The sequence below is a fragment of the Lathamus discolor genome, chromosome 20 (genome assembly GCF_037157495.1).
Source record: "Lathamus discolor isolate bLatDis1 chromosome 20, bLatDis1.hap1, whole genome shotgun sequence".
Lineage (NCBI taxonomy): Eukaryota > Metazoa > Chordata > Aves > Psittaciformes > Psittacidae > Lathamus > Lathamus discolor.
In genome coordinates this window covers 496,319-520,493 of record NC_088903.1, presented here as the reverse complement: position 1 = coordinate 520,493, position 24,175 = coordinate 496,319, and the positions used below count along the sequence as shown (strand labels likewise).

Here is a 24,175-nt window from a genome sequence, read left to right as displayed (position 1 = left end):
ATCTGATGCAGCAAAATTGAGCGTGGCAGTACATGAGATACCTTCAGTGCTAGACACATGGTTTTCCTGGCAAAGGCTTCATTCTCCTGCTAGGATCTACTTGAGTTGTGAATCCTGGAGGAATGTCCTTCTCTCAAAGGCTTCAGATTAGAAAGCTTGGGTCCTTACACTGCAGGTCCTCCTGAGCTTGAGGAAGGTGTAGGCAAGCCTGGCTTTTCCTATTGATGGCTGTGTGTTTGTTGAGGGCTGTTCTTACTGGGATGATGATGGTTCCACAGCTTTCTGGTGCATCCTGTAATGAACTTGAATGCTGTGGTTTGCACCCCTCTGCAGATGTGCCCACAAGCCTGCACTTCCAGAGCATGCTGAAGTCTCAGTGGCAGAACAAACCCTACGAGAAGGTGAAACCACCCAAAAAGCTCTCGCTGAAGCACAGAGCCCCTCTGCCTCCCAGCAGCCTGCCTGACCCTGCTCGCAAGGACCGCCACAAGCTGGTGAACTCCTTTTTCACTGCAGCCAGTAAGTGCCCTCCCTGCCTCCATCGTGCTTTTGTGTCCAGCAGCCCTGGATCTGAGTGGGGAGAGGAGGAGGAGGAGGATTCCCTTCAAAATGAGCTCTCGAGGATGAGGCCACGGTATCACAGGGCTGGAGGTGATGTGCGTGCAGGTTTTGAAGCTCAGGCTGGTCTCGGTGTGTAGGGGCCTCCTCTTGGTCACTCTGAGGCTGTACTCACGCTGGCACGGGCAGTTCTGAGGCTCGTCCTGCTCTGAGCACATCTCAGTGCCCTGGTGATGTTGAGCCCGACCCGGATTTGTGGAGCTGGTGAACCCTGCCCGAGCCTCCTGTGCCAGCAGAAAGAGAGGTGAAAACAGGCGTTTCATAGCTCTTTCTCTGTTCCCCTCCTCAGAGCGCTCACATCAAAAAGCCCAAGCAGACAAGGCACACAGGCCACCTTTAGACGATTTTACGGCCGTGTCCAAGGCCGAGAGAGCGCCAGAGCGCTCGCTTGTCCAGCCTCCTGCCCATGACAAAAAGCGATTGCGAGACTGCTCATCTGAGAGGAGTGAAGGTAGGCTCCCACAGCCAGGGCTCTCGGGGGAAGCTTGGGCTTTGCTGCATATCCAGCCCCTCTCTCCCCCTCCAGCCGTGGAGAGGGGGCAGCGCACTGCTTCTGGGCCTTGGCACCACCGCAGCATCGCCTCGTGTGCTCTAACTGCTTCTTCCCTCAGGGCCTCTCAGGCTGGCAGCCACCATCAGAAGGTGCTTCTCTTTCATGCAAAGTGCTCCTCAGCAGTGGCCGTTTCTGGTGCACAGGGTCCTTTCTTCTCCACCACCTCCACTGCCCTTTGGGGTTGCTTTGCTAATGTCATTCTTTGTTTTCTCCCACCCTCCTTGTGTAGTGTTGAAGCATCACACGGACGTCGGCGGCCCAAGCTACTTGTCAGCAGCTGCGAGCCCCACACCTCACAGCCCTATAGCCCGGCAACTGTCCACCTCCTCAGAAGGCTCTGCTCCTGCCAGTGCGAGCTCACAGGGCACCTCCAGCACCGCTGTAAGTATCTGGTGCCTTTGAGGGGTCTCTGAGCTCAGCTCTGTCACATCGTAGGCTTGAGAATGCTTGGTGCTTCTCTTGCCATGCTGAGCCCACCAGGTCAGCTGGTGGTAGTGGTCCTCTTTGACAGTGGGTCTGCTGGGGTTCCTGGATTGATGTTGGCTGTGCAGAGCCAGTCAGCTGCAGTTACAGGTTCACTGTCAGCTGGTAAAATGCTCCTGCTCTCAGTAGGCCCCTGGCTTTGTTCTGTATCAGGGCTTTGGTTTCTGCTGCAGCAGTTGGTGAACTCACCCCGTCTTCTGAGACACGCTCAGCCTCCTGGAGTCATCAAATCCCAGGCTGGTTTAGGTTGGAAGGGACCTTAAAGCTCATTCAGTTCCAACCCTGCCACGGGCAGGGACCCCTTCCGCTAGACCTACACAGGAGCATCCCAGTTTAGTGCAGGTCTGCATATGCTCCCTGGCGGCTCAGTCAAGGCTCATTGTTGACAGTGCCGTTGTGGGACTTCTATGCTGCCATGGCAGTAGGTGCCCACCCACTGTATCCTTATCCAGCTTATGTCAGTGTTGGCGTTTGGCTGTGGCAGGTCCCCAGCAGGATAGCAGATGACAGAGACCCTGGTAAATGGCGGGTGGCTCCATTAGGAAGAGGGACTGTTTGCATATCAAGCTGGTCCATGAGCATTCGTGGCACTGCACTGTCAGCACCGCTGTCACATGTTTGGGGGAGGTTTTTGGATAGACAGATGGTAGGAGAGCACCCAGCGTTCAACCAGGTTTAAATAGATACGTGTGGAGCTTACTTGTGTCTTAGGAGGACTATTCCAGTCCAAAGCCCCATTCACATGGAAGCTATCGGGCTCTTAGTGCAGCTCCCAGAACCCGACATGAACTCGTCTGACTCGTCCTCCTCTGCCACAGTGGCACCTATGGTGGGTGCAGGGCCATGAGCGGGGCTGCTGTGTCCAAGCAGGCTGGTTCTTCCCTGATGGTCTCCCCACTTTCTTCAGATTGACAGGAGGGATTTCTGGTTGGGAAGAGCTCTTCCAGCAAGCAGTAGGTGAACTCCATTGTGATGCACATTGGTTCTGGAGTGTCCATAAGTCATAAAAGGCCATTCTGTATGAGGCCACATCATTTTTCATGACCCTTTAAGGGCGTAACATGACAAAGCCTGCGACCCTTTCTCACCTGGTTCTTGTCTTCATGTTACAGCAGCCAAGGAGGAGGAGAGGTGAAAGTTCATTTGATATTAACAACATTGTCATCCCAATGTCCGTTGCTGCAACGACTCGTGTGGAGAAACTGCAGTACAAAGAGATCCTCACACCCAGGTATGTCCTCATCCCAGCTCCTGTGGTTCTTCTTCCTTGGAAATGAAGTTTGGAAAACATCTGACTGTATCATTGATGGACACTTGCTAAGTCAGGTCTCCTTGTGCAGAGCCATCCTCTTGTCCTGTGTCCTGCTGCAATGCAGAGCACATGGAGTCAGAGTCCCTGGTGGTTCCCATCTGCACGTGCCCAGGCTGGGTGGTGGGTGCCTGGGCTGGGTGAGCACTGGGGTGCAGGAGGAGGGCTTGGGTCTCACCATTAGGAGAAGCTGTCCCATGCCTGGGCAGTGGGAACTGGAAGTTTTCCCTGCCCAAGCTGAGTGCAAGAGGTGAGCCCTTGTTTGGATGTTCTTGGATTGACACTGGATGAGGCCTGGGAGCTGGTGTGCTGCAGCACTGGTCCAAGCAGCCCCATTCCCAGTCCTTCTTTTCCCTCCCCAGTTTTCCGTGTGTCTTTCCCAACTTACTTCCATCTTCCTCCTGGTGTTAGATGCTCTTCCCAGGGGGAGCAGGGGGGAAGCCTGTTGCTCAGCCAGAGGAAGAGGAGGAAATGCTGCAGCATCTGCTCTGCTTTCTGTGTCCTTGGCTGGCTCCAGCAGTACCAGGATCTGGGATGCAGTGGGAGGACACTGGTGGCCTCGCTCTCCATTCCTGACCCTGCCAATGGGGAAGGACGTCTCCCGCCTGACCCCAGCACCACACTCACTGGGTGCAAACCCACTGCATAAAGATGAAGCAGGGGGAGAAACCCTCATCTGACAGCACAGGAGGGATTTGGGCAGACAGATTCGGCCACTTGGCTTAAAACTGAGCCTAAGTTTGCTGCTCATGGTGGCAGGCTTGGTTTTCTCCTTCCTCAAAGGACAGTGTTGGTGTGTGCAGGGCAAGTACTGTGTCCGTTGCTGAGCACCCTCTCTCTGCCTTGCAGCTGGCGTGAAGTGGATATCAGCGCTCTGAAAGCGAACCCTGATGAAGACAATGAGGAGGTGAGAAGGATTTTATCACCAGTTTAACGTGGGATGGGGCTGACAGCAGCTGAAGAGCATCCACAAGGGATGCTGAAGGGAGTGGATGCAGGGGCTCGTCCTTTCCTGCAGCACAATGGCCCTGTTGGCCTGGCAGAACCAGCCTGGGGGTGGTGGCTCCTTAGCAGGAAGGGTGTGATCAGGCAGAAGTTGGATTTACTGCCCGGGTACAGCTGGGTCTGGGCTCTAATGGCTGCCAGGAGACCTCTCTGAGCATCAGTCTTTTTATAGAACAGTCTAATCAAGGCATCACAAGCAGTCATTGTTATTATTTCAGCTGAACTGATAATGATGGTATTTCCTTAAAGCCCTTTGAATGCTTTCATCCTGGGATCAGTGGTTTTCCTTTGGATTCTGGTTCCCAGTCTCCTCCTGGAGAGTCAGTTTAACAAGGTGCTGCTCACTGATGGCGTCTGCCTCCCTCCAGAACACATAAACTTGCATTCACACTGCAGCTAATGCTGGGCAGACTGCACGTGGGTGCGTATTTAATACATGCAAGCTCTGACCAGGGCCTGTCCGCTTCCCTTCCAGGTCGAGGACTTGTCTGATGCAGCCTTCTCTGCTCGGCACAGCAAGTGTGAGGAGATGGAGCGGGCCCGGTGGCTCTGGAGCACGAGCGTGCCCCCGCAGCGGCGCGGCAGCAGGTACCCGCAGCACTTGAGTGCACAGAGCGTGGGGCAGTGGGCTCCTGGTGGCCCCTGTGCCATTCCCAGCAGTGGGATGCAGTCGTCAGATTGGCTGATCCATGCAAATGGTTAAAACCTTGTGCTGTTGTTACGTGGTTTGGGCCCCATCCCCAAGAGCAGGCCTGCCGAGGGGGGAGTGAAGTTCACATCAGCGCTGTCCGTTTGGATTGGAAGCATGGAGGGATGCCCCAGCTCAGGAGTACAGAGGGCAATGAAGGGGCTGAGCGGGGCATCCTTCCTGCAGGAGCACGGAGCAGTGGTGGTTCCCAGCCTGGTGCTGTCACATCTCTCAGCTCAGTCACTTTGAGCAGTGCCTCCAGTTCCATGCGTGTCCTCATGTTCCTCTGCTCCCTTGACGCTCGATTCCCTTCCTGCAGTGTCTGTCTGTGAGTGGGTGTCTGGAAGAGCTCATGGCTTCCAGCTGCTGAGCTCATCAGAAACCTGCACAAGGAGGGATCTGCTCTTCTCCGGTTGATTTCCGATGCTTTGAGCGGTGCTTGGCGCCCCTGAGCTGCAGGTGGGGCAGGCGCGCGCCCGCTTCTCTTTGGTTGCGGTTTCAGCTCAGCCCTGCTGGGGGTTGCGGTTGTGCCAGGTTCCTGCAGATGCAAAGGCAGCCTCCGCCACGCTCCGTTTGTGCCTGGTTTCACCCGTTTCCCGGAGCAGCTTCATCCCATTGGTTCAGGAAGGATTCTGCTGGGAAGGGACCTCCAGAGGCCTCTCTGGTCCTGCTGCCAGCAGGAGAGCAGCTTGGCCATGGCCAAGGAATGGGGATTCCCCCAGGGCTGGGGCCAGTATTCCCGGCGCAGCTCCCCTGCAGGGAGAGGCTGGGACATTGGTGTCCCTGCTCGGTGCCCGGGCTCTGGTGTTACTGGCCTGGTTCAGCCCATGTTGGCTCCTTGCTGTGCAGTCCCTGGGCCAGGCAATACCTGGGGTGAACTCACTTGGTTCCCCTTCAGTGTCTGCCTCTGAGCTGCTCCAGCAGATCCCTGCCTCATGGCTTGGGTTTGGCCTTTTCCTGGAGCAGCTTTTAAACAGCTCCTTGATGGAGCACATCGAGTCCCTCCAGCGGCTGCGGTGCAGCTCCTGGATGGGCCCGCCTGGGGCTGGGTTTGTGTGTTCGGGTGAACCTCCTCCTGGCCCAGGTAGGTTTCGGAAGCTGATCCTTGGCAGCCTTTGGTTGCCTCTTGCTGTTCGGGTTCACCTTGAGGAGCTGCACATGGATGGGGGGGCTCTGATTGGGTTTCTCTGCAGCCTCTGGCTCTGCTGCCTGGGAATGGTGCTCAAAGTTCCTTAAGGCTTGGTTTAAGTGTTCCAGAGTGCAGGGGTTTTGCAGTGCCCTTCCTCCTGCACTATCAGCATCACTGATTCACCGCTCTCTGTTCTTGAACCGCCCATGGCCTCACGTGGCACTGGGATGGTGGCAACACCCAGAGAAACCAGCTCTGATCTCACGGGGTGGCTTCTCATGTGCTGCTGCTGCAGCGCTCGCAGCGTGGGAGATGTGTGGGACTCGTAGCCCTGGGAGAGCAGCGTCGGTGCGGGAAAGCCGCATGGAGACTGGAGATGGGACGAAGCTGAGCCTGGGCAGCAGCATCCCCAGCGCGGGTGCTCCGAGTGCCTGCGGTGTCCCCGGGGGGTGGTCCTGGGGTGGCATCGGAGCCCCGGTGTTGGTGGGACCCAGCCAGGCTCTGAGGCGCGTTCCTCCCTCAGGTCTTACAGATCAACGGACGGACGGACGACCCCGCAGCTGGGGAACCCCTCGACCCCGCAGCCGGCATCCCCCGACGTGGGCAGCTGCCTCTCGCACCCGGAGCTGCCCCACAGCCACTCTCCGCGCAGCCCCATCAGCCCCGAACTGCTCTCTGCCCCCCTGACCCCGCTCTGCCGGGACTCCATGCGGCTCCTCTCCAGTGAGGACACTCGGTGCTCCACGCCTGAGGCCAGCTTCGACGAGCAGGTGGGTCCTGGCTCCGAGCAGGTGGGTCCTGGCTCCGGCTCTGGGCTTGTTCCTGGAGGCGCTGGGATGGGGCGGTCCAGGTGATGCTCATCCCCTTCGCTGCGGGGATGCGGTTGGGAACCTGCACATGGGAAGTTCCATCGGATGTGGGGAATGGGTGGCAGTGGGTTCGGTTTGGAGGAGGAGCTTTCCCGGAGGGTTTTCCATAGCCTGGTGTCTCTCCCCTTCAGGCCGTGCAGCCCTGGGAGCGCCGCACCTTCCCGCTCTCGTACGACCCCCGGACAGAGTGCGAGGACCAATGTGACCCCCAGGACCGGTTGTCGCGCTGCACCCGGCGCACATCGGGCAGCAAATCCTGCCGGGAGCCCGATGGCACTTCCGCTTTGCCCAACCCGGGCAGCCTCAAGAGCCGCCCCCCCCCAGCGACACCCTCCTCTTCCTCCTCCTCCTCCTCCTCCTCCTCTTCCTCTGCAGCAGTTCAGCGGCCAGCGCACAGATAGAGACACACGGGAAGACATGAGCAAAACCAACACAGAACTAACTCTTGGCATTAAAGCTTCCAAAATCTGCGTTTGATATTCAAACATCCTGCCGGGAATTTTCACAGTTTTTAGTGAATTTAAGGAATTTAGAAACTGTTTTTTTTTTTTTCCTTTTTTTTTTTCCTGTTGTTTTTTGTTTTGTTTCGTTTTCTTTTTTTCTTTTTTCTCTCCGTGTTTCCGCGTCCCACGAATGAGCCCCCAGAGCACTCCCAGCGCAGCGAGGCCTGGGGGAGGGAGCAGCCCCCAGCCCCCTGCCTTCTCCCTGCCCTCCCCTCTGGGCTGCATGAACTCCAGCCCAGGGCTGAGCAGTGGTCGGGGCAGTTCTCCAGCAGAAGCCTGGCTCCTCCGCACCCCTCCCGGGGAGGTTTTAGTGGAGTCAGTGCTGAAAGGCGATGCCCTGGGCTCGCAGCCGCCGCTGTCCTGCGCTCCCTCCTCCCCTCGCTTGGAGCTCCAGGTATCCCAAAGGGGGCTCTGCCCCTGGGCCGCCTCCTCCTGCCTTCTCCCCTGGGCTGGGAGCAGCTCCCTTCCCACCGGAGAGGGAAGGACAGAGCCTTTGTAGCCGCATTGGAGGAGCGGGATTTCGGGAGCAGCCCTGTTACACCTGGGGTGTTCCTCCGGGGTGGAAGGAGGGGAGAGACCCTATCCCAGGTGCTTGGAGCGGGCACAGGATCCACTCCAGGGACACGCTTTGGGGACCGGGCGGTTGCTGTTGGACGAACAGCAGCTTCCGGCTGGGAAAGGCACATCCGTGCCTGATGCTCGAGTCCCAGGATCCCCGATGGGGCTGGAAGTTGGGGTGAGGGCCCCGGGGCGGAGGGAGCAATCCCGGGGGTCCCCGATGGTTTGGTCTGAGAAAGGGGGAGATGGGGGAGGAGGGCGCAGGGGCTGGCGGGGGCCGCGCTGGGGCTGCCCCGGCTCCGCAGGCCGAGCGCAGGTATCGAACCCGTTCACTTGGGGCGCTGCTCCTTTGGAAACCGAGTTCCTCGCTCCCGCACCCGCAGCGCTCCGGTCCCATCTGTGCTGCTTGCCCGTGCCCGCGGTGTGGCTTTGGTCCTGTCCTGTCGCTGGACTCGTGCCTGTCCTGTGTGCGCCCACCTCACCCACAGAAACAAGGAAAAAAAGGAAAAAAAACCCCACAACCGAGGCCATTTCTGTTCTTTTTTCTTCTTTCTTTTTTTTTTTTTTGCCCTCATTTTGTAATGAAATCGTCGCTAAAACTGCTCAAGGGTCGGGGGTGTTCACAATTTTCAACACGAGCTCGTGGGTTTGGTTCTGTTCTGGTTGAAAGGATTCATCCTCGTTTCTTCATCACACGAAACCACCGCCCCACCCCCCCAAACCGATGCTCCCATAGCCCTGCGCATAAAGTGCTTTTCTATTTATAAGGTTGAAAATTCTGAATAACCCTTTTAGCATTATAAAAACCACAAAAATGATGAAAAAAAAGAGAAAAAAAAAAATAACCCCCACCTGTATTTTGTAAATATTTTCTTTTCCTGCTTTGAGCTGTGTAATGTCCTTGTTCTATAGAAACGCTTTTCTTCCGAGAAGCTGATCTTTGTTAATGTCTTGATTCTGTTGGCAAAGCACGAACGTGCTTATAAAAAACAAAAAAAAAAAATCAAAAAAAAAGGAGAAAAGATTAAAAAAAAAAACCACCATTAAAACCAAGTGTTCTGGTGCCGTCTGTTTGTGAGCGGCGGGGGGGACGCGGGGCAGCATCTGCCTCTTCCGCCTGTGCTCCATCGGCCCCTTTACGACACGGTTGGGGGGTGGTTGGGTGCTTTAGGGTCACTGCACCTCGGGGTGGGTTTTGCTGTGGGCGCTGCGGGGTTGCGGGGGGCAGCCGAGAGCAGAGAACCTCAGCTTGTGCCGGATGGAGCGGGCGGGCATGGGAAGGAGGTGATGATGGCCCCGGGTGGTGGCGATGGGAAGGGGGGTCCGGAGGCAGCAGCAGCCTGGGCAGCCCTGACCTGGTCTGAGTGATCGATAGGGGAGGGGAAAAGCAACCCCCAAAGCAAACAGCAGCGGCTGCACCAGGCTGGAACCGGTGCACGAGTGGGTCTGGTGCTGGTAACGGGGGGGTAAATGGGGGATCATGGGCTGGAACAGGCAGCAGCGCGAGGCATCGCTGGGGCTCAGAGCAGCCGCCTTTGGCCTCATCCTCCAGCTGAGGAAACAGCCCCATTGCCCCTCATCCCCCATCCTTCCCCTGCACCCCATTGCTCCCCACTGCTCCCCCGTGCAGACACGGCGCCGGCTCTCGTAGTAATGACTTTATTTCCAAATCCACTTTTACGGCAACAGTGTAAACCAGTTGTTAACACACGACACACTATGGACAGGCACAGACAGAAGCTAAGCTAAATGATACACTGAGATCAAACCTTCCCTCCCCTCGCGGGGCTGCCCGTGCTGCTGGCACCGACACTGGAAGGGCTTGACCAAGCATCAAGAATTCATCTTTTTGAGTGCAGAAAATGCAGGTTTGGGACTCGGTGCCGGATTTCACCCTTTTCAGACCAAGAGGTGCAAGGAGGAAAGGAGCAGCCGGGTCCAGCTGCTCGCGGTCACCCTCGGGCCGGGGTCTGAGGTGGGGTCGGGGCTGGGGCCGTGGCTCGGGCGCTGCGATGGGTGGATGGGGCCGGGTTGGGGGGATGCTGTGGGGATGGGGCTGCAGGATGGAGCTCAGCCGAGGGCCAGCATGGGGGCTCAGCCATGCACCATCCCACAGCCAAACAGGGTTTAAAGGGCGGGTCTCCCACTTGCATTACAGAGGCCTAAAGCAGCGCAGCAGCTCCTCCATCCCGCACCCACACAGGTCACGGACGGCAGCACAATCAGAGAGGCGGCGGCACAAGAGACACGGGCGCTGGCAGGGGACCGGTTCGTGATGGTGCTGGACCAGCCTCTCCCCAGCAGCAAAGCAGCTCTTGGGGCTGCCCTGTCCCCGCCAGCGCAAGCGTCCTCCTCTGGTGCTGGGCAGGCTCTGGCCAGGACCTCACTGGAGCCCCCAGAGGCTGCAGCAGTTGGGGGGCAGAATCAGCTCCTGCCTGGGCTGGGAGCAGGTCCTGGCCCAGAGAAACCCCTGCGCTGCCCAGCAGCAGCCAAGCTGTGCCCGTGCCCTGGGGAGAGCAGGCTCCGACCCCGCGCTGGGGGCTCCCTGGCAGGGCGGATGCACTGAGCACTTCTCAGCCTCTTTGGTTGTAGAAGGATGGGGCACACGGGGACGGCCGCAGGGCAGCCCCAGGGCCCCCCGCACGCTCCCCGGGGTGCCACAGCGGTGACAGCAACAGCAGGAGGGTTAAATGGACCAGCTCTGCTCCCTGGGTGGTGCTGGGTGAAGGACTCAAGGCAGGATCAGGGCAGTGCCAGGAGCAGCCTCTGGGGGCCAAGTGCAAGATGGGACCAGAGGGAGCTGCCCATAATGTCCTCCCAGTTGTCTCCTACCGCTGCCAAAGGCACGAGACCAGCAGAGCCATGGAGCTGCCACTTCCGCCATCCCTTTAGCTGACCTTGCAGGGGAAACAAAAGAAAGAACAACCCCAAAATGTCACAACCTGCACCCAAATCCAGGGGCCACACCAGCCTGGGAGCTGCGAGTGCCCCTCATCCCCCATCCCGGCCCTGGGGAGGTGCAGGGCCCCCCTCGGTGCCCGGCAGACATGCAGTGCCGGAGCTGGGGCCTCCCCCTCGCCAGGAGCAGCTCACAACCACTGACAGCGTTTATTAGCATTATCTGAAACACATGCTCGTTCAGGAAAACAATCACCCTGCACGGTCCAAGCATCTACAGACAAATCTACTCTACGACACGAGGGCTGCCAAAGGAATGGGGGGGGAAAAGCCTCTACTCATCCACTCAGCGGTTCCAGCACAGCCACGGAGAGGGGAAAGGCCGACCGGGGCCGCTTCCGCAAGGGGCCACCCCTGTGCCAAGCGGGACTCCAGCTGCCGGAGCTGGGAGCGGCTCTGGGGGTACCTGGCATTATCTTCATCCACATCTGGGCTTGCAGGGGGGAAACAAACGGGTTCTTCCAAATCAGCAGGCAAATTTAATGCAGGAAGGGAGGGCACCTCCCGGCTGCGGCCCCCACAGCCCTGCCTGTGCTGCCCGCAGGCCAGCCCTCCAGCCCGGGCAGCAGGCGACATCCCCTTCCCCTGAGGACCCCATTGTGGCGCAGGGGGGGGTCGGGTCAGCCCCTCGATCCCCTCCCTGCGTTCCTGGGGTGGTGAACGCAGCCTCTGCCAGGGCGGGGGCAGCAAGGGTCCTCACGGGGGGGCAGAGGAGCTTACAGGGGGCTGAGGGACCGCACAGGGGGGAGCAGGGAGGGGCAGGGGCTGTGCACTCAGAGGAGCAGGGGGAGAGGAGGTTTTCTACCTCATAGTGTCACTGATTTTGAAGTCCTGGAGCTAGAGCTGAATGAACAGTAAAAGCAGGTTAAATCATTAACCAGTGGGGGGACAGGGGGGAAGCAGCTGTAAAAGGAACAGAGGAAGAAGGCCAGATTATTATGTTTTGTTTTCCTTTCTTATTTCTTTTCTCTCTCCTCGTCTCCCCTCCTCTCTGCCTGCCGGGCCGCAATCACAAGCCCTGTTTGGCCAGCGAAGCGGACACCTCGTCGGCTAACGTGGCAAGCTGCGGGGAGTCCACCAGGTTGATGCTGCCGGTGGAGGAGACGTTGCTAAGGCGGCGCGGGGAGGCATCTCCGGAGATGGTGGGGGACTTGTACACGATTTCGGCGCCGTGGTCGGTCTTGGCTTTGGCGTTCTCGCGGAAGGTCAGCTTGTGGGTCTCAATCTGCAACGAGAGCAGAGGGTGCTGAGCGGCGGGAGGATGCAGACCGCAGACGCGAGGCTGTCTGTACCTGCAAACGGCTCCATCGCTGCTGCACAGCCAGGAGGAAAGCTCAGTTCGTTGGCACAATGCCCCCAGTGCCCCCCACTCCACAGGGGCAACAGGACTGGAGCATCCAGGGATGCTGCCAAATCCTTCCTGCTGTGGCGGTGGGTGCCAAGCACAACCTGGGCTGCTCCCACTCCCCCAGCAAAGCTTTATGGAAAAGGTGGCATTCCCATATAGCACACAAAGCTTCCCCTTACGTCGCAGCCCAGCTGGGCACAAAGCGCTGCTCCCATGAGCCAAACCCCTCTTCTCCTGGCGAGCAGAGGTGCAGTGGATCAGGTTTGCTACTTACTGGTGCCCTCCCCAGCCAAGTGCAAGGCTGGGAGCTGGCTCTCCGGGGGGCTGAGTGGCTCCAGCACCAGGGCCTGGAACCCAGCAGGGTCTGGGCTTGGGGTCTGAGCAGCCTGGGGCCGGGTCTTGTCTTCCTTGCCTTTCTCTCTCTATAGGTGAAGAAACCCGCCCAGGGCGGTGGGGTGCAAAAAACGCATCAGCAACAAGACCCAAGATCCAATCAATGTCAACCAGCAGGAAAAAGGACAAAAAATAGAGAAAAGAAATAGAAAACCGGGCAGAAAAAGAGTTGAAAAACAGGGTCCTTCACTGGCTCAGAGGAAGAACAGCAGCTGCCTTTGAAGAGAGGAGGAAAGCCTTCCATGTGCATCCAAGAGCTGCTGTTGTGGGCACAGGTCCGTGGCAGAGCTCGGAGCACCCAGCTCTCCACAGGAAACCCAATGCAAGAGGAAGCAGCACATGAACCAGGCTTCAGCCTGAAGAGCTGTGGACTGTGCGGCCAATCCTGGATCTTCTGCATTGCAGGGCAAGGAGTGGACATGGGCAAGGAGTGGACATGGGCAAGGGTGGGGAAGGAGCAGCAGAGCTGCTCTCAGCCACCCTATGTGGAGGATTGATGGGTCTCAACTGTGTCCTGCCCCCTCCCTGCGGATAGAGCATCCCACCTCAGAGCAGCACTGCCTGAGGATGCTCCCTGGTGCCAAGGGAAAAATGGGCTGGACAAAGGAAGGCATGTGAGGCAGCATCTGAACTCATGCTGCACCTCCAGGATTTAGGCAGGGTATGGGAAGCTGCCACATGAAAGCTGAGGCAGGTGATGCCACTGCTGAGTCCCACTTTTACACCTCCAAAAGGCACGTTCTTCAAACTACAGCCCAGTGAATGTGCCAGGATATGAAAGAATCATCACTGGAATAAAAATGATGGAAATTGCCTTAGTGAAGCACACGGCAGTCTGATGCGTAGCAGCAGAGAGAAGGGTAAGGAAGTTAAGCGATCCCTCAGCCAGAGGCCAGTGAAGAGCTGGGAGTGCACAGAGCAAATGTGGCCAAGAACCAAGTGCCAGAACACAGGAACTGAAACAGAACTTCCCCTCCCATTGAGAAAAAAGCGTTTGAAAACCAAGCAAGATAAATCCCACTTTTCCCTAGAGAAATCCAACCATGTGTGCCACCAGGCTGGACACACAACTCTGTGCTCACCTGATCGCCCTGCTCCTGCCTGCAAGGGACGTGGCTGTCCTTGAAGAGAGGTTGTAGAGGTCCTTTACTTAGCTAAGACTTCCTGTGAAGTCACCACTGAAGCCCTGGCAGGAACGGCTCACCCCAAGTTCTCAGTATGTCACCTGACCTGGCTGGCTTTTGTCTTTCAATTTAACTCTCCCCAAGCACACACCGCTCCCTGCACAGCCCTTGGTCAGCCTCAGCTCAGAGCCTGAGACTTGAAGGAAGAGGAGATCCCCTTTCTTCTGAGGGCAGCACAGACCACACCACATTAGAACGTTGTTCCAAGCCCTGGGAAAGAAGTGCTGCCTGGCAGGCAGAGAGGAGAGGCCGTGGGGTCTACAAATGAGCTGGGTGAGCAGGACCTTCTCCTGGACCACTCTTTGCTCACACGCCTGCTCACAGGGCAGACAGACCCTTGCAGCAGAACAGCAATGCCTCTTCTCAACCCAGTGCCCCTTTACCTTTTTATTTCCTCCTCCAGGGACGTGGCTGATGTTATCTAAGGACCCGATTTTCGACTGCACCTTATCTTTGAAGTCCAGTTTCTCAGATTTCACCTCCACCTGGCCACCACCTGCAAGAGAAGAGCACAGGCTGTGTTAGCTGCTGTGCCAGCCAACTGAGGCGGCTCAACCAGAGCACTCTGAGGCAGAGCAGAGGGCGAGGAGCATGAAAACAGCAGCAAGAGGGACCCCAGGGTCATGTGGGAAATCCCGGAGCCAGGGAAAATGGGAACCAGATTTTCCAAAGGATGCTGTGCAGAGCTGACAGATATCCCAATTGTTCCACAGAACCAAGGGCTGGGAGCTAACCTGACCCCACCGAACACCAGCAGTCCCCCCTCTTTGTTCCTAAACACTTCCCTTCACAGGGATGTGTTGGCACCTTCACGGATCACACCAGACCCCTCCCCTACAACTGAGCAGTCAGGCAGATTGGAGAGGATCTGACAATCACTGAGCTGAGAACAGCGTCCAGCACCCCAGGGCTCACTCTGATGCTCAGGTCCATAGTGCAGGGAGTGAAGAGAAGCACTCCAGCCCTCTCCCATCCCTCAGTGCACACCAGGAAGCAGCCTGTGAGCTCCCGAGGACCCGCACCCAGTGCTGCAGAGTCAAAGGGTACCTGGTTTGTGATGGATGTTGCCCAGGGAACCACATTTGGATGTCACGTGGCTCAGGTCGACTGGCTTGTAAACGATTTGAACCTGTCCATACGAGAAAGGAGAAGGCAGTGAGGGGATGGCCACCACGGGCAAGTGGGGAGGGGGAGGCACAACACACACCGGCACCTGATCTGGAGTCAAGGGAAAGGACAGCTTAAACCCCAGAAAGATTAAAGATACAAAAGAAACTGTCATCAGAAATGGGAGATCATTAATGCCCGTGTGCAGTAGCCTCTCTTTAACATGTCAGCATGCACGAGATCACCTCTCCACAGAGGGGGGAAGTAGAGGCAATTTTAAAGTGCTTAAAGTGAGAGAGAAAGTGGAGTGGTGATTAATTCAGATTTGCATACACATCATCCAAAAGAAGGAAATAATACCAGAGAGAAAAACGTAAAAAATAAATACCTTTTCTGGTGTAAAACATAAAGCTTATGTCCACAAAAACTGAAAGAACAGAAATGATCAATGTGCACAGAACTTTTAAAAAGAGTGACCAAAATATGCATTTCTGAAAGATGCTGTAATGGAAACCAGGGTTAAAAAAAAAAAAAAAGGCAAGGCAAAGGTTAACTGTCAGGCAGGAGTTACCATTACAGAAATTCAACTGGCAATGCCAGTTATCGATCCACAACAGCATTTCATGACATTAAGATCTGCTTTTCACTTGTTTTACCCATCCCATCTCCAGCAATCCCATGACACTGCCCCATCCCAGGCGGTGCCGTGCCCAGTGTGGGGCCAGGGCCTCTTGCACACAGACACTGGGTGACACGAGACGCACACATGAGGACACGAGGAACGGGTAACGGGAGCTGTTTAGTGGTAACGTTAGAGGTTTAAACACCACACTGGAAAACACCAACCAAACCACTGCAGGGATCTGTCAGGGACAGCAACCACAGCACAGACACACCAGCTACGTCAGGAGCAGGAGACAAGGGGTGAGAAAACATCCCCGTAAGGCCAGAAGTGCCTTTGGACCCTGGTTCTGTGTGAATCAGCTCACTACTTGCTGTACTAGTGGGGCTGTGCAGGAGAAATGAGATCAACGGCACCTCAAGGTTGGCTCCTACTCACAGGGAAGTCTGGCTCTCAGAAATAGCCTGGACTTCACGGGAAGCATATGCTGCTATCTGTGTCTTCACTGTGTGCTGCACACAGTGCACAGGTCTCAGGAAGGATGTGCCACCACCAAAGGGACCTCAGCAGAGAAGCTCACCCCTCCAAGCAGCCAGGCAGCCTCCAGACCAAGAGCCCGAACAAAGAATTCACCATAGCCACTGCTCTCCATTGCACCCAAGCACCCTGTGCTGACTCAAAAGCCCTAGGGTGAAGGTACATCCTTCAGTTCTCCTGCTGGCCCCACCACTCTCAGAGCTAGGTGCTGGACCATGGTTGTGCACAGCACTGAGAAACACTCCCCCTCCATCATGCAGCAAGGAAAAGAATGGGGGAAGAGAGGCTCAGTGCCACCATCCCGTCCTAGCCACACATGGAGCCAGGGGCCTACCTTGTCTCGATGCTCACGCATATCTAAAAGCACATTTGACAGAGTGGAGACAGAGAGAGGGGAGAAGAGCAATCCCTGGCTCTGGGAGCACATGGCAGACACAGACATAGAGACAGTGCTGGGGAAAGATCACACCTTCGATGCATGGGGCAGGAGGAAAGCACAGTGAAGGAAGAAGGCAAGAAGCAGATCCTGAAAGGATAGCTGATGCCTTTCTAATCCCAGTGTGACCCAAGGGCCTATGAGGAATTCAGGCACCACTGAGACCTGGGACTGAAAGATCTCCCATTTCCAGAGCAAGCTATCAGCAATTGAACTTCTCTCTTTTTACAGATTCCATTAACCCTTTACCATCCCTGCTGGGGAGCAGAAGAAGAGGCCTCCCCATTTTAGCAGAGTTGTTTGCCTGGGAAACAGAGACCTGGGGTTCCCACCTCTCCACATCAGCAATGCTTAGGTCAACTTCTGCCTAACACATCACTTTGCTGGAGCATCCACTGGCTTAAAAAACAGAGGTACCAACCCCAGGTCCCTGCAGCACCAGCTCATTCCTCCTGAAACAGCAGAGGAGGGGTGAGGTGTGGTGGCCATCAAGCCCTGGTGCTCTCATTGCCCCTCTGTCCAAGGTGCCCCAAGACACAACTCTAGCGCAGGACAGAAACGTCAGCACATGGCTTTGGTCCAAGCACCGAGCTGAGCTGCTGCTCTCCATGTCACAGCAGCCAGGCAGTGATCCCACTATTTTCACTGCTGGCAGAGCCTGGGGAGGGATGACAACCTCCAGCCAAAAATCCAGATAATTCTTAACCCACTACAGCTGCAAATTCTTGCCTGTGGAGTGAGCTCTCAGTGGAGACAAGGATGAGCTCACCACACTGTGCTGAAGCTCATGACCAGCCACAGCACAGGTGATTCATGAGGAACACTAACTCCTGGTGTCACAAGTGGTCCACCAAGCACCAAGCAGTCCAAGCCAGAGCAGGACCCTGGGGTAAGAAAGAGCAGAACAAGCACGGAACCTGCTTCACAGAGGTGTGACCTCTGCAAAGCAGCTCCTCTGGCCTGTTAAATAAATGCAGAATGACATCAAATTTAAGAGGGAGGTTGCAAACCCAGTTACGTCCCAATGCTTACATGCCAAGCCCTCTGCAATGCTCAGTTTCTCAGGGAGGGCATCCATAGGGATCAAAAGCAGCACAAAGAAAATCCATCAGGAACATCTGAGAGGCACCAGACAGCTTCCTCAGATCAGGCAACCACAGCCCCTGGGTCACACTGTTTGGGGTCTCAGTGATGCACCTCCTCAGCCCATCATCATCTTGCCCAGACCCACAATGTCTCCAGAGGGACTGGTGTAAATCCACCAACCTCTGTGGAGTTTCTCCATGTTTCTGGCACAGTAACGGAAAGCCGAGTCCAGCTGTTTATCTGGGAATAGCTGGAAATGCCAGCGCTCCAATCAATTCACTCAATATTATTTCAGGCTCAGCCTCCATGGGCACTGCTGGACATAGCAAAGAGGAGCTTAATATTTGCATGGATCATACTGGCCTGATGGGAATGGGCAGGAACCTGCACGTTCACATGTTGTGCAGTCATCTGCAGTTTAGCAGTCTATTAAGCAACAAGGACTGTGCTTGCCTATAAATCTGTCTACTGCATCAGCAACTACGTCACTGTCTGCCAGAGGCATCCCATCCTGCAGACAATGAGGCATCAAGTCTTCCAGGTAGTGTCAAACCTTCCAGTTAATGGGATGTTTTGTTACAGACATGGTTTCTGCATGGTCAGTTAGTTCTGTCCATGTCAGACATGTACAGGACTTGTTAGGGCCCATCTCACCATGTCTTTTGGATTAATGGGGTTAAAGGACAGCACGTCATCAATAGCTATCTGACGGCAGATAGCATCGGCGCTTTAGTGTACACAACATGCCACTGAGAGTAAGGATTATTACAGTGCATTGAAAGTGTGAAGGTACTCACACTGCCTCCTCCCGGGATGTGTTTGATATTATCCTTTGAGCCACACCTGGATTGAACGCTGCTAAAGTCCAACTTCTGATTAACAATCTGCACCTTTGGTAGCCAGAAAAGAGTCATTGCATGTCACCAATAGCTATCTGATGGCAGGTCACTGCAGATAGCATCAGCGCTTTAGTGTACACAACATGCCACTTAGAATCAGCAGTATTATAGTGCATTGAAAGTGTGAAGGTACTCACACTGCCTCCTCCCGGGATGTGTTTGATATTATCCTTTGAGCCACACTTGGATTGAACGCTGCTAAAGTCCAGCTTCTTATTAATAATCTGCACCTTTGGTAGCCAGAAAAGAGTGTGAGAAACAACATGACCATCTGCAGCTTGACCATGTGTTACATCCCTACAAGCAGGAACCTGCCTTCCATGCCAAGAGCTAAGGAGAATCTCTGGCTTGCTGCATAGATATGTCAACTCACAGGTTGGAAACTGAAGATGGAGGTGGTCAGGTTATAGCTAGACACTGGACACATCAGGCTAGAGAGGCAGCCTGCGTTTTCAGGCCATAAACACTAGTGAGAAGATCCACAGAACAGAAAAAGCCAGCTCACCCCATTTTCTGTCACTGAACGAAACAGGGAACTTGCTGGGCAGCAAACACCAGTGCACTGAGCTTCAGCTCAGTGATAAGATAGAGTGATAAGAAAGATAGAGCGAAGAGAAAGCCCATCCCAAGGACAGCAGATGCAACATGTCTATTGCCTATTCCTAACACACCTCAGCTGGGAGAGGGGCTGGAAATGGCTTGGTGCCACAGAGGAAGCACATACTATGCTAATGTCACCCTCCAGTCCCCAAGCATGCCTGCCCTCCCCACCACACACACACTTCTGTGCTAATGAAGCTGTTTACGTTTAGTATGTACTAATTTAGCTGTTTTCCCTGTCTGTGTTTTAGAAGTGCAGCTATGCTGGAGTGACTCCATGCACATTCCAGACAACACAAGGATGAAGATTGTCCCTGATCCTTCCCCTACACCAACTGGAGTGGCTTTACAACCTGTGCAAGTATAAACCAGAGGTAAAACCCAGCAGGCACACAAGGCCTGTGATCCTCAGGAGAAAGCCCATCTGAAGCACAACCCTCATGAGAGGCAGAGACAGAGCATCCTCCAAGACAGCAGCAGCACATCCTACTGCACGTGCAGTGCCTGGACAACAGTGTCCCCAAAGCTGGCTGAGCGAGCAACCTCACCCTCCATCCCAGCACATCCCCAGCCTGCTCCTCGCTACCCCCCTGGTGAAGCACCAAAGCTGGCTCGTGCCTCTAGCATCATTTTCCAAGTTGAAATCAACTAATCCTGCAAATGAGGATGAGGTTCAGCTAGACCACACTTTGCCAGAGCCATGTTCAGTGATCCAGCAAAAACAAAAGTGCTCAGACAATGCAAAAACACTGGAAGAGATGTGGCCTGGCTGACTTCTGGTGTGTGGGCCCCATGTCATTTGTTTCCCTAAGCTGGGGGTCTGCAATCTGCACTCGGAGCAGGCTCCAGACCCATCTTGTGGCCACTCTAAAAATCAAACTTGTGGGATCAGCCCCTTCTGCTCCAGCTGCAACCATTCTGCTAAGAGCAGCCTCATGTCCTACAAAATCCCCAGCAGAGCATCCTGCCGTTCTCCCCTGCAAAGAGCAATGAATTGTCCCCAATTCAGTGACAACAATAAACATGTTGCCTGACAGAGATTCAGAGAAAAAAGACCCTCATAAAAGCTGGATTAAAAAGGACAAGCAAACAATTTAAGTGGTGCACAGTGAATGTGAGGGGCCCTCAAGAGCAGCATTTTCTGGGGGCAGCAGGAAATGAGGAGGGCCCCCAGACACAGGCAGCTGGATGGACACGTGCTGCTCTGCTCATGTCCAACAGCCAGGCCTGCAGCACAAAGCAAAACGTGCATTCTCCAGTAAATCACCAGCACGGAAGGGAATGGAAAAGCAGGCTGCTATTTCAGACAGGGAAGAGAGGCCATCTCAAAGCCTCCTCCCATGCCAACAGTAAACATTCAGAGTCACCCACTCACACAGCATGGCATGCACTGCATGAGCAGCCACAGCGCAAGGTCTGCAGGGCACAAGCAGAGGGGAATCCTCACTGCAGCAGCCATCAGACCTGCAGGTCTGTCACTGAACATGTGTACAAGAGCCATCGGGCCTGCACCACTCAGAGGAACCAGGTGCTGGCCCATCTCTACCCGTGCAGCAAGGACACAGCCACACAGTGCAAGGAAGCAGTGCAGAGAGGGTCGGATGGGTGCTGAGGACATTCAGGCTGCATAGAGGGAAGAAGCTCTTCCCTGTGAGGGTGCTGAGGCACTGGCACAGGGTGCCCAGAGAAGCTGTGGCTGCCCCATCCCTGGCAGTGTTCAAGGCCAGGTTGGACACAGGGGCTTGGATCAAGCTGCTCCAGTAGAAGGTGTCCCTGCAGGGCCCTGGAACTTCCAACCCAAATCAGTCTGGGATTCTATGATTCTTTGAGCAGTCACCACGTCAGCTGGAGATGTGTGACCCCACACCACTGCTCTTGGGGCTGCATGGATGGATTAGCTCACCCCACTCCCTCACCCAAACCCTCCTCTGCTGGGCTTGCAAAATTTAACATGAGACCCTCATTCCCAAACACCTGGAGCACGGAGTTCACCTTGCTGCTTGTGAAACAGCCTCTCTGCAAGTGAAAAGCACTAGTGGTTGCACGGATAGTAATGCCCCCAGTTCTGGCCATGCATCATGTGGCAGACCGCGATCCAGAATCTTGCCAACAGAGCTGGATCCAAAATCACAACGTTCTCAAAACAGTGCCCAGCCTGGGAGCCTTCCAGGGAGAAGACCATCCTGTCTGCTCCCTGACAGAGGAATGGAGGCAGTGTTGAAGGGACTGTTCCAGACCACAGTATAGGATGCAGAAACACAACCCTGACCCTGCAACTCTTTAGGGCTGCAGGTGACAATGTGCTCTCCTTCACTGGACACCATAAGCAAATAGCTATCCCCTGGCAGCCAGTCCACATGTTGATGTGCCACATCCCAAGCTCTCTGCAGGACAGCTGTACTGCACTAACCCAGCGAGCAACTTCAGACAAGCCCCCAACCCAATGAACCCAACACACTCGAAAAGCAGAAGCAGGCTGGAGACCAGCTGCAGCCTGGCTGCCCACTGCTGCATGTCTGACCCCAGCCGAGATGCTGCTGCTCCAGGCAGGGCTCTCCCCTCCCAGGCACAGCACCACGCACCCGCTGTCCCTGCAGGCATGCCCCTCGAAAGCAGAGTCCACCTTTACCTTGCCACCTCCGGGCTGGTGCTTCAGGTTTTCAGTGGAGCCAATTTTGGACTTGACGTTTTTGAGGTCAGGCATAGGCGCGGCTGACGGCTGGATGCGGCTCTTGGCAGAGGCAGGAGATTTGGGTGGTGTGCGGACCACTGCCACCTTCTTGGGCTCCCTGGCTGGTGGGGTGGGCAGAGAGGGAGTGCGGGAACGGCTGCCTGGAGTCCCGGGGGAGCCGGGACTGCTGTAACCGCTTCTGTCTCCAGACTTTGGCTGCTCACCTGGATTTTACACACAGAGGGAGGCAAGCATAGGATAAGCAACCTGGGTACACAACCCTTTCCTCCCTCGCTGCCTGACTGTATGTGCCTGGCCCCAGGGCCCACCTGCTGCTCCTATTGCAGCCCAGCAGCAGGGGGGAGATGACTGCACTTTCTTCTACTTCATTTTGAGGTGAAAACTGTGACTAAAGGCAATTTCTTAGTTGCTTCCAGAAGGAAGATGGTCTTCACTGACTGGCTTATTGGTAAGACTCCCACCCAAGCACAACTGACCAATTACAGATAAAACCACTTTTCTGTTAGGCATTCTGTTAGAATCCTGTTAGGAATATACATAATACTTTTATGTCATTAAATAAAGCTGATCACTGAGCAGCTCAGAACTGGCCCCAGTTTGAGAAGAAATGGAAGAAGAGGAGAAAACTCTTAAGACATCACCTTTCTCAGACTTTGCTGCTGCAGGAGGTGGTTTTTTCTGCTCCTTTCTGCCTGTTTAATGAATGAGAAAGATGTTTAAACATAATAAAGCTGGAAATTTAATTGATTTAAGGTTTTATGTAGCTCTGGTTAAGTATGAAATATATACACATATATTCAGTGAAAAGCACCATTTATAATGGGAATTCAATGCCTGATGCTTTCTGGGGTTTTCTTCTCTGAGAAGAACGTGCTAATCTCCATTCCTGCACTCGAAGAACTGATCCTCTTGCCCCCGCTCTTGGTGAAATATTGTCAAGAGAAAAGGAAGAGATGGATTAAAAAACGGAGCTGCCTAAATCTTCCAAACTGAAGGAAATCCCAAAGGGATAAAGCAACTGTCCTCTCCTACACACTGGCAACTGAATGAACAGAGCAGACAAAGCAGCACCCAGAGAAGCTCCCTCCAGAGGAATCATCCCTAGCTCTGCACACACAGCCTGGTGACAAGGCTGAGCAGCTCCCAGTCATCACATCATGGCCTCATCTTGCTGGCCATGCCCTGCCTTAGCACTGTGTGTGACCACCACCTAACTGCGTGGAGAGCCTGGGAGCACCCCCAGAGCAGACAAACATGGGAGGCAGCAGCACCCATGCTCACCATCACCTACCGGAGCTGGGGGGTGTCTTAGGGGCTGTGGGGGTCTTTGCTGGGATGCGCGTGGCATTGGTGGAGTTCCTCTGAGCCTGCCCGGCTCCAGACCGTGGCGTGGCCTTCGTGCCACCTCTCATCTCCGAGCCCTGGGGACACAAAGGGGAAAGGCTGATGGAGGGGGGAATGCCCATGGATCACCCTTCACGGATCAGAGCCACAGAAGATACAGTCCACAGGAGCTCCCACGGGTCTCCCCACACACAGGTACCTGCAATGTCCCCATTTATACCCAGTCTCCCATCATAGTGCTTATGACAACCACCGCGCAGTCACTCCTGCCACTTTCCTGCATGAGCCCTTAGCTTCAGCTACGTAATCCCCCTCACACTCAGGCCTGGTTAAAAGGCTTGTTCGATCCCTACTTGCGCTTGTAAAAAGTCCTTCACCAGATTTCTTGTAGGCCCAAATCCACTGACCGAATCAGAGGCTCCATTCAGGAGCACAGTTCCAGACTCCAAGCACCTCCTTTATCCCCACCTGTAGTACACTGAAACCACATCCCACTGTCTGCGATCTGCAATCCCTGCTCTTTCCCTCACCACCAGTGTATTTGAATGACTAAACATCACAAAGGGAAACTCCAAGCTACTTCTTACACTGCAGAGTGAGACAGGGATGTGGGTGCATTCCCTAGGCTCTGTGTATCACCTGGCAGATCTGGCTCTGGCACATTTCAAATACATCTGCTGTTTACAGCCAACGCACCCATAAAACATAACACAAAGCTGCAAAACAAGAAAGGGACCTGGAAATGCCTCAGGAAGAGCAGGTACCACCCCGCAGCAGTGAGATGTTTTTGCTGTAATGCAGCGCAGGGGGCCTATGTGCTGGTGTGATGCACCCAGTTGCTTCAAATACCAAACCTGAGCACCAAGGCTGGGGTGAAGGGGAAGCACACCCCACCCTCTCCACTGAACAGGGCACAAAGAAACTGCCTGGCCAAGCACTATCAGTCAGACCTGTCAGGAATGCCTTCAGGTATTCCCCAAGGCAGCTTTGCCTCTCTGCCATCCCCGCCTCCTTACCTTGGCTTTCCTTTCTTGTGTTCCTGTACTGGCAGGTCGGGATGTGACAGAAGAGGCTCGTTTAGAGGTGGAAGCAGGGCTGGAGGGTGTTTTCGAAGGGGTTGTGCTAGAGGAGGTGTGTCGTTGGGGGGGGATGCAGGGTCTATCCCCTGGGGGTTTGGCAGTGCAGGGTGAGGAGTTCTTAAACATGGAAACAAAATAAAAGTGGAACAGAACACAAATCAGTATGGGAGGGAAA

At 55.1% G+C, this 24,175-nt stretch overlaps 2 protein-coding genes across 16 annotated transcripts in view; one reads left to right on the top strand and one right to left on the bottom strand.

The window, feature by feature from the left end:
- The window catches only part of KANSL1 (KAT8 regulatory NSL complex subunit 1), an 86,388-nt gene extending 79,264 nt beyond the window's left edge, over positions 1-7,124 (top strand). For 3 of the 4 annotated variants that reach the window (XM_065699362.1, XM_065699363.1, XM_065699361.1), the window contains 8 exons: positions 334-519; positions 908-1,069; positions 1,401-1,552; positions 2,767-2,885; positions 3,813-3,870; positions 4,444-4,556; positions 6,309-6,555; positions 6,786-7,124. In XM_065699362.1, coding sequence (XP_065555434.1) covers positions 334-519; positions 908-1,069; positions 1,401-1,552; positions 2,767-2,885; positions 3,813-3,870; positions 4,444-4,556; positions 6,309-6,555; positions 6,786-7,055 — 1,307 coding nt within the window. In that variant the 3' untranslated portion in view covers positions 7,056-7,124. The remainder of the gene's footprint in view (positions 1-333; positions 520-907; positions 1,070-1,400; positions 1,553-2,766; positions 2,886-3,812; positions 3,871-4,443; positions 4,557-6,308; positions 6,556-6,785) is intronic. The other variant, XM_065699364.1, reaches the window with a different exon arrangement.
- A 2,234-nt stretch (positions 7,125-9,358) lies between these two features.
- The window catches only part of MAPT (microtubule associated protein tau), a 45,654-nt gene continuing 30,837 nt past the window's right edge, over positions 9,359-24,175 (bottom strand). For 5 of the 12 annotated variants that reach the window (XM_065698820.1, XM_065698812.1, XM_065698814.1 and 2 more), the window contains 9 exons: positions 23,938-24,117; positions 22,869-22,998; positions 22,219-22,269; positions 21,515-21,780; positions 18,423-18,515; positions 18,184-18,276; positions 14,646-14,727; positions 13,982-14,094; positions 9,359-11,898 (listed from right to left, as the gene is read on the bottom strand). In XM_065698820.1, coding sequence (XP_065554892.1) covers positions 11,683-11,898; positions 13,982-14,094; positions 14,646-14,727; positions 18,184-18,276; positions 18,423-18,515; positions 21,515-21,780; positions 22,219-22,269; positions 22,869-22,998; positions 23,938-24,117 — 1,224 coding nt within the window. In that variant the 3' untranslated portion in view covers positions 9,359-11,682. Of the gene's footprint in view, positions 11,899-12,287; positions 12,444-13,981; positions 14,095-14,645; positions 14,728-18,183; positions 18,277-18,422; positions 18,516-21,514; positions 21,781-22,218; positions 22,270-22,868; positions 22,999-23,937; positions 24,118-24,175 lie in introns of those variants that run through there. The other 7 variants (XR_010616720.1, XM_065698810.1, XM_065698811.1 and 4 more) reach the window with 7 other exon arrangements.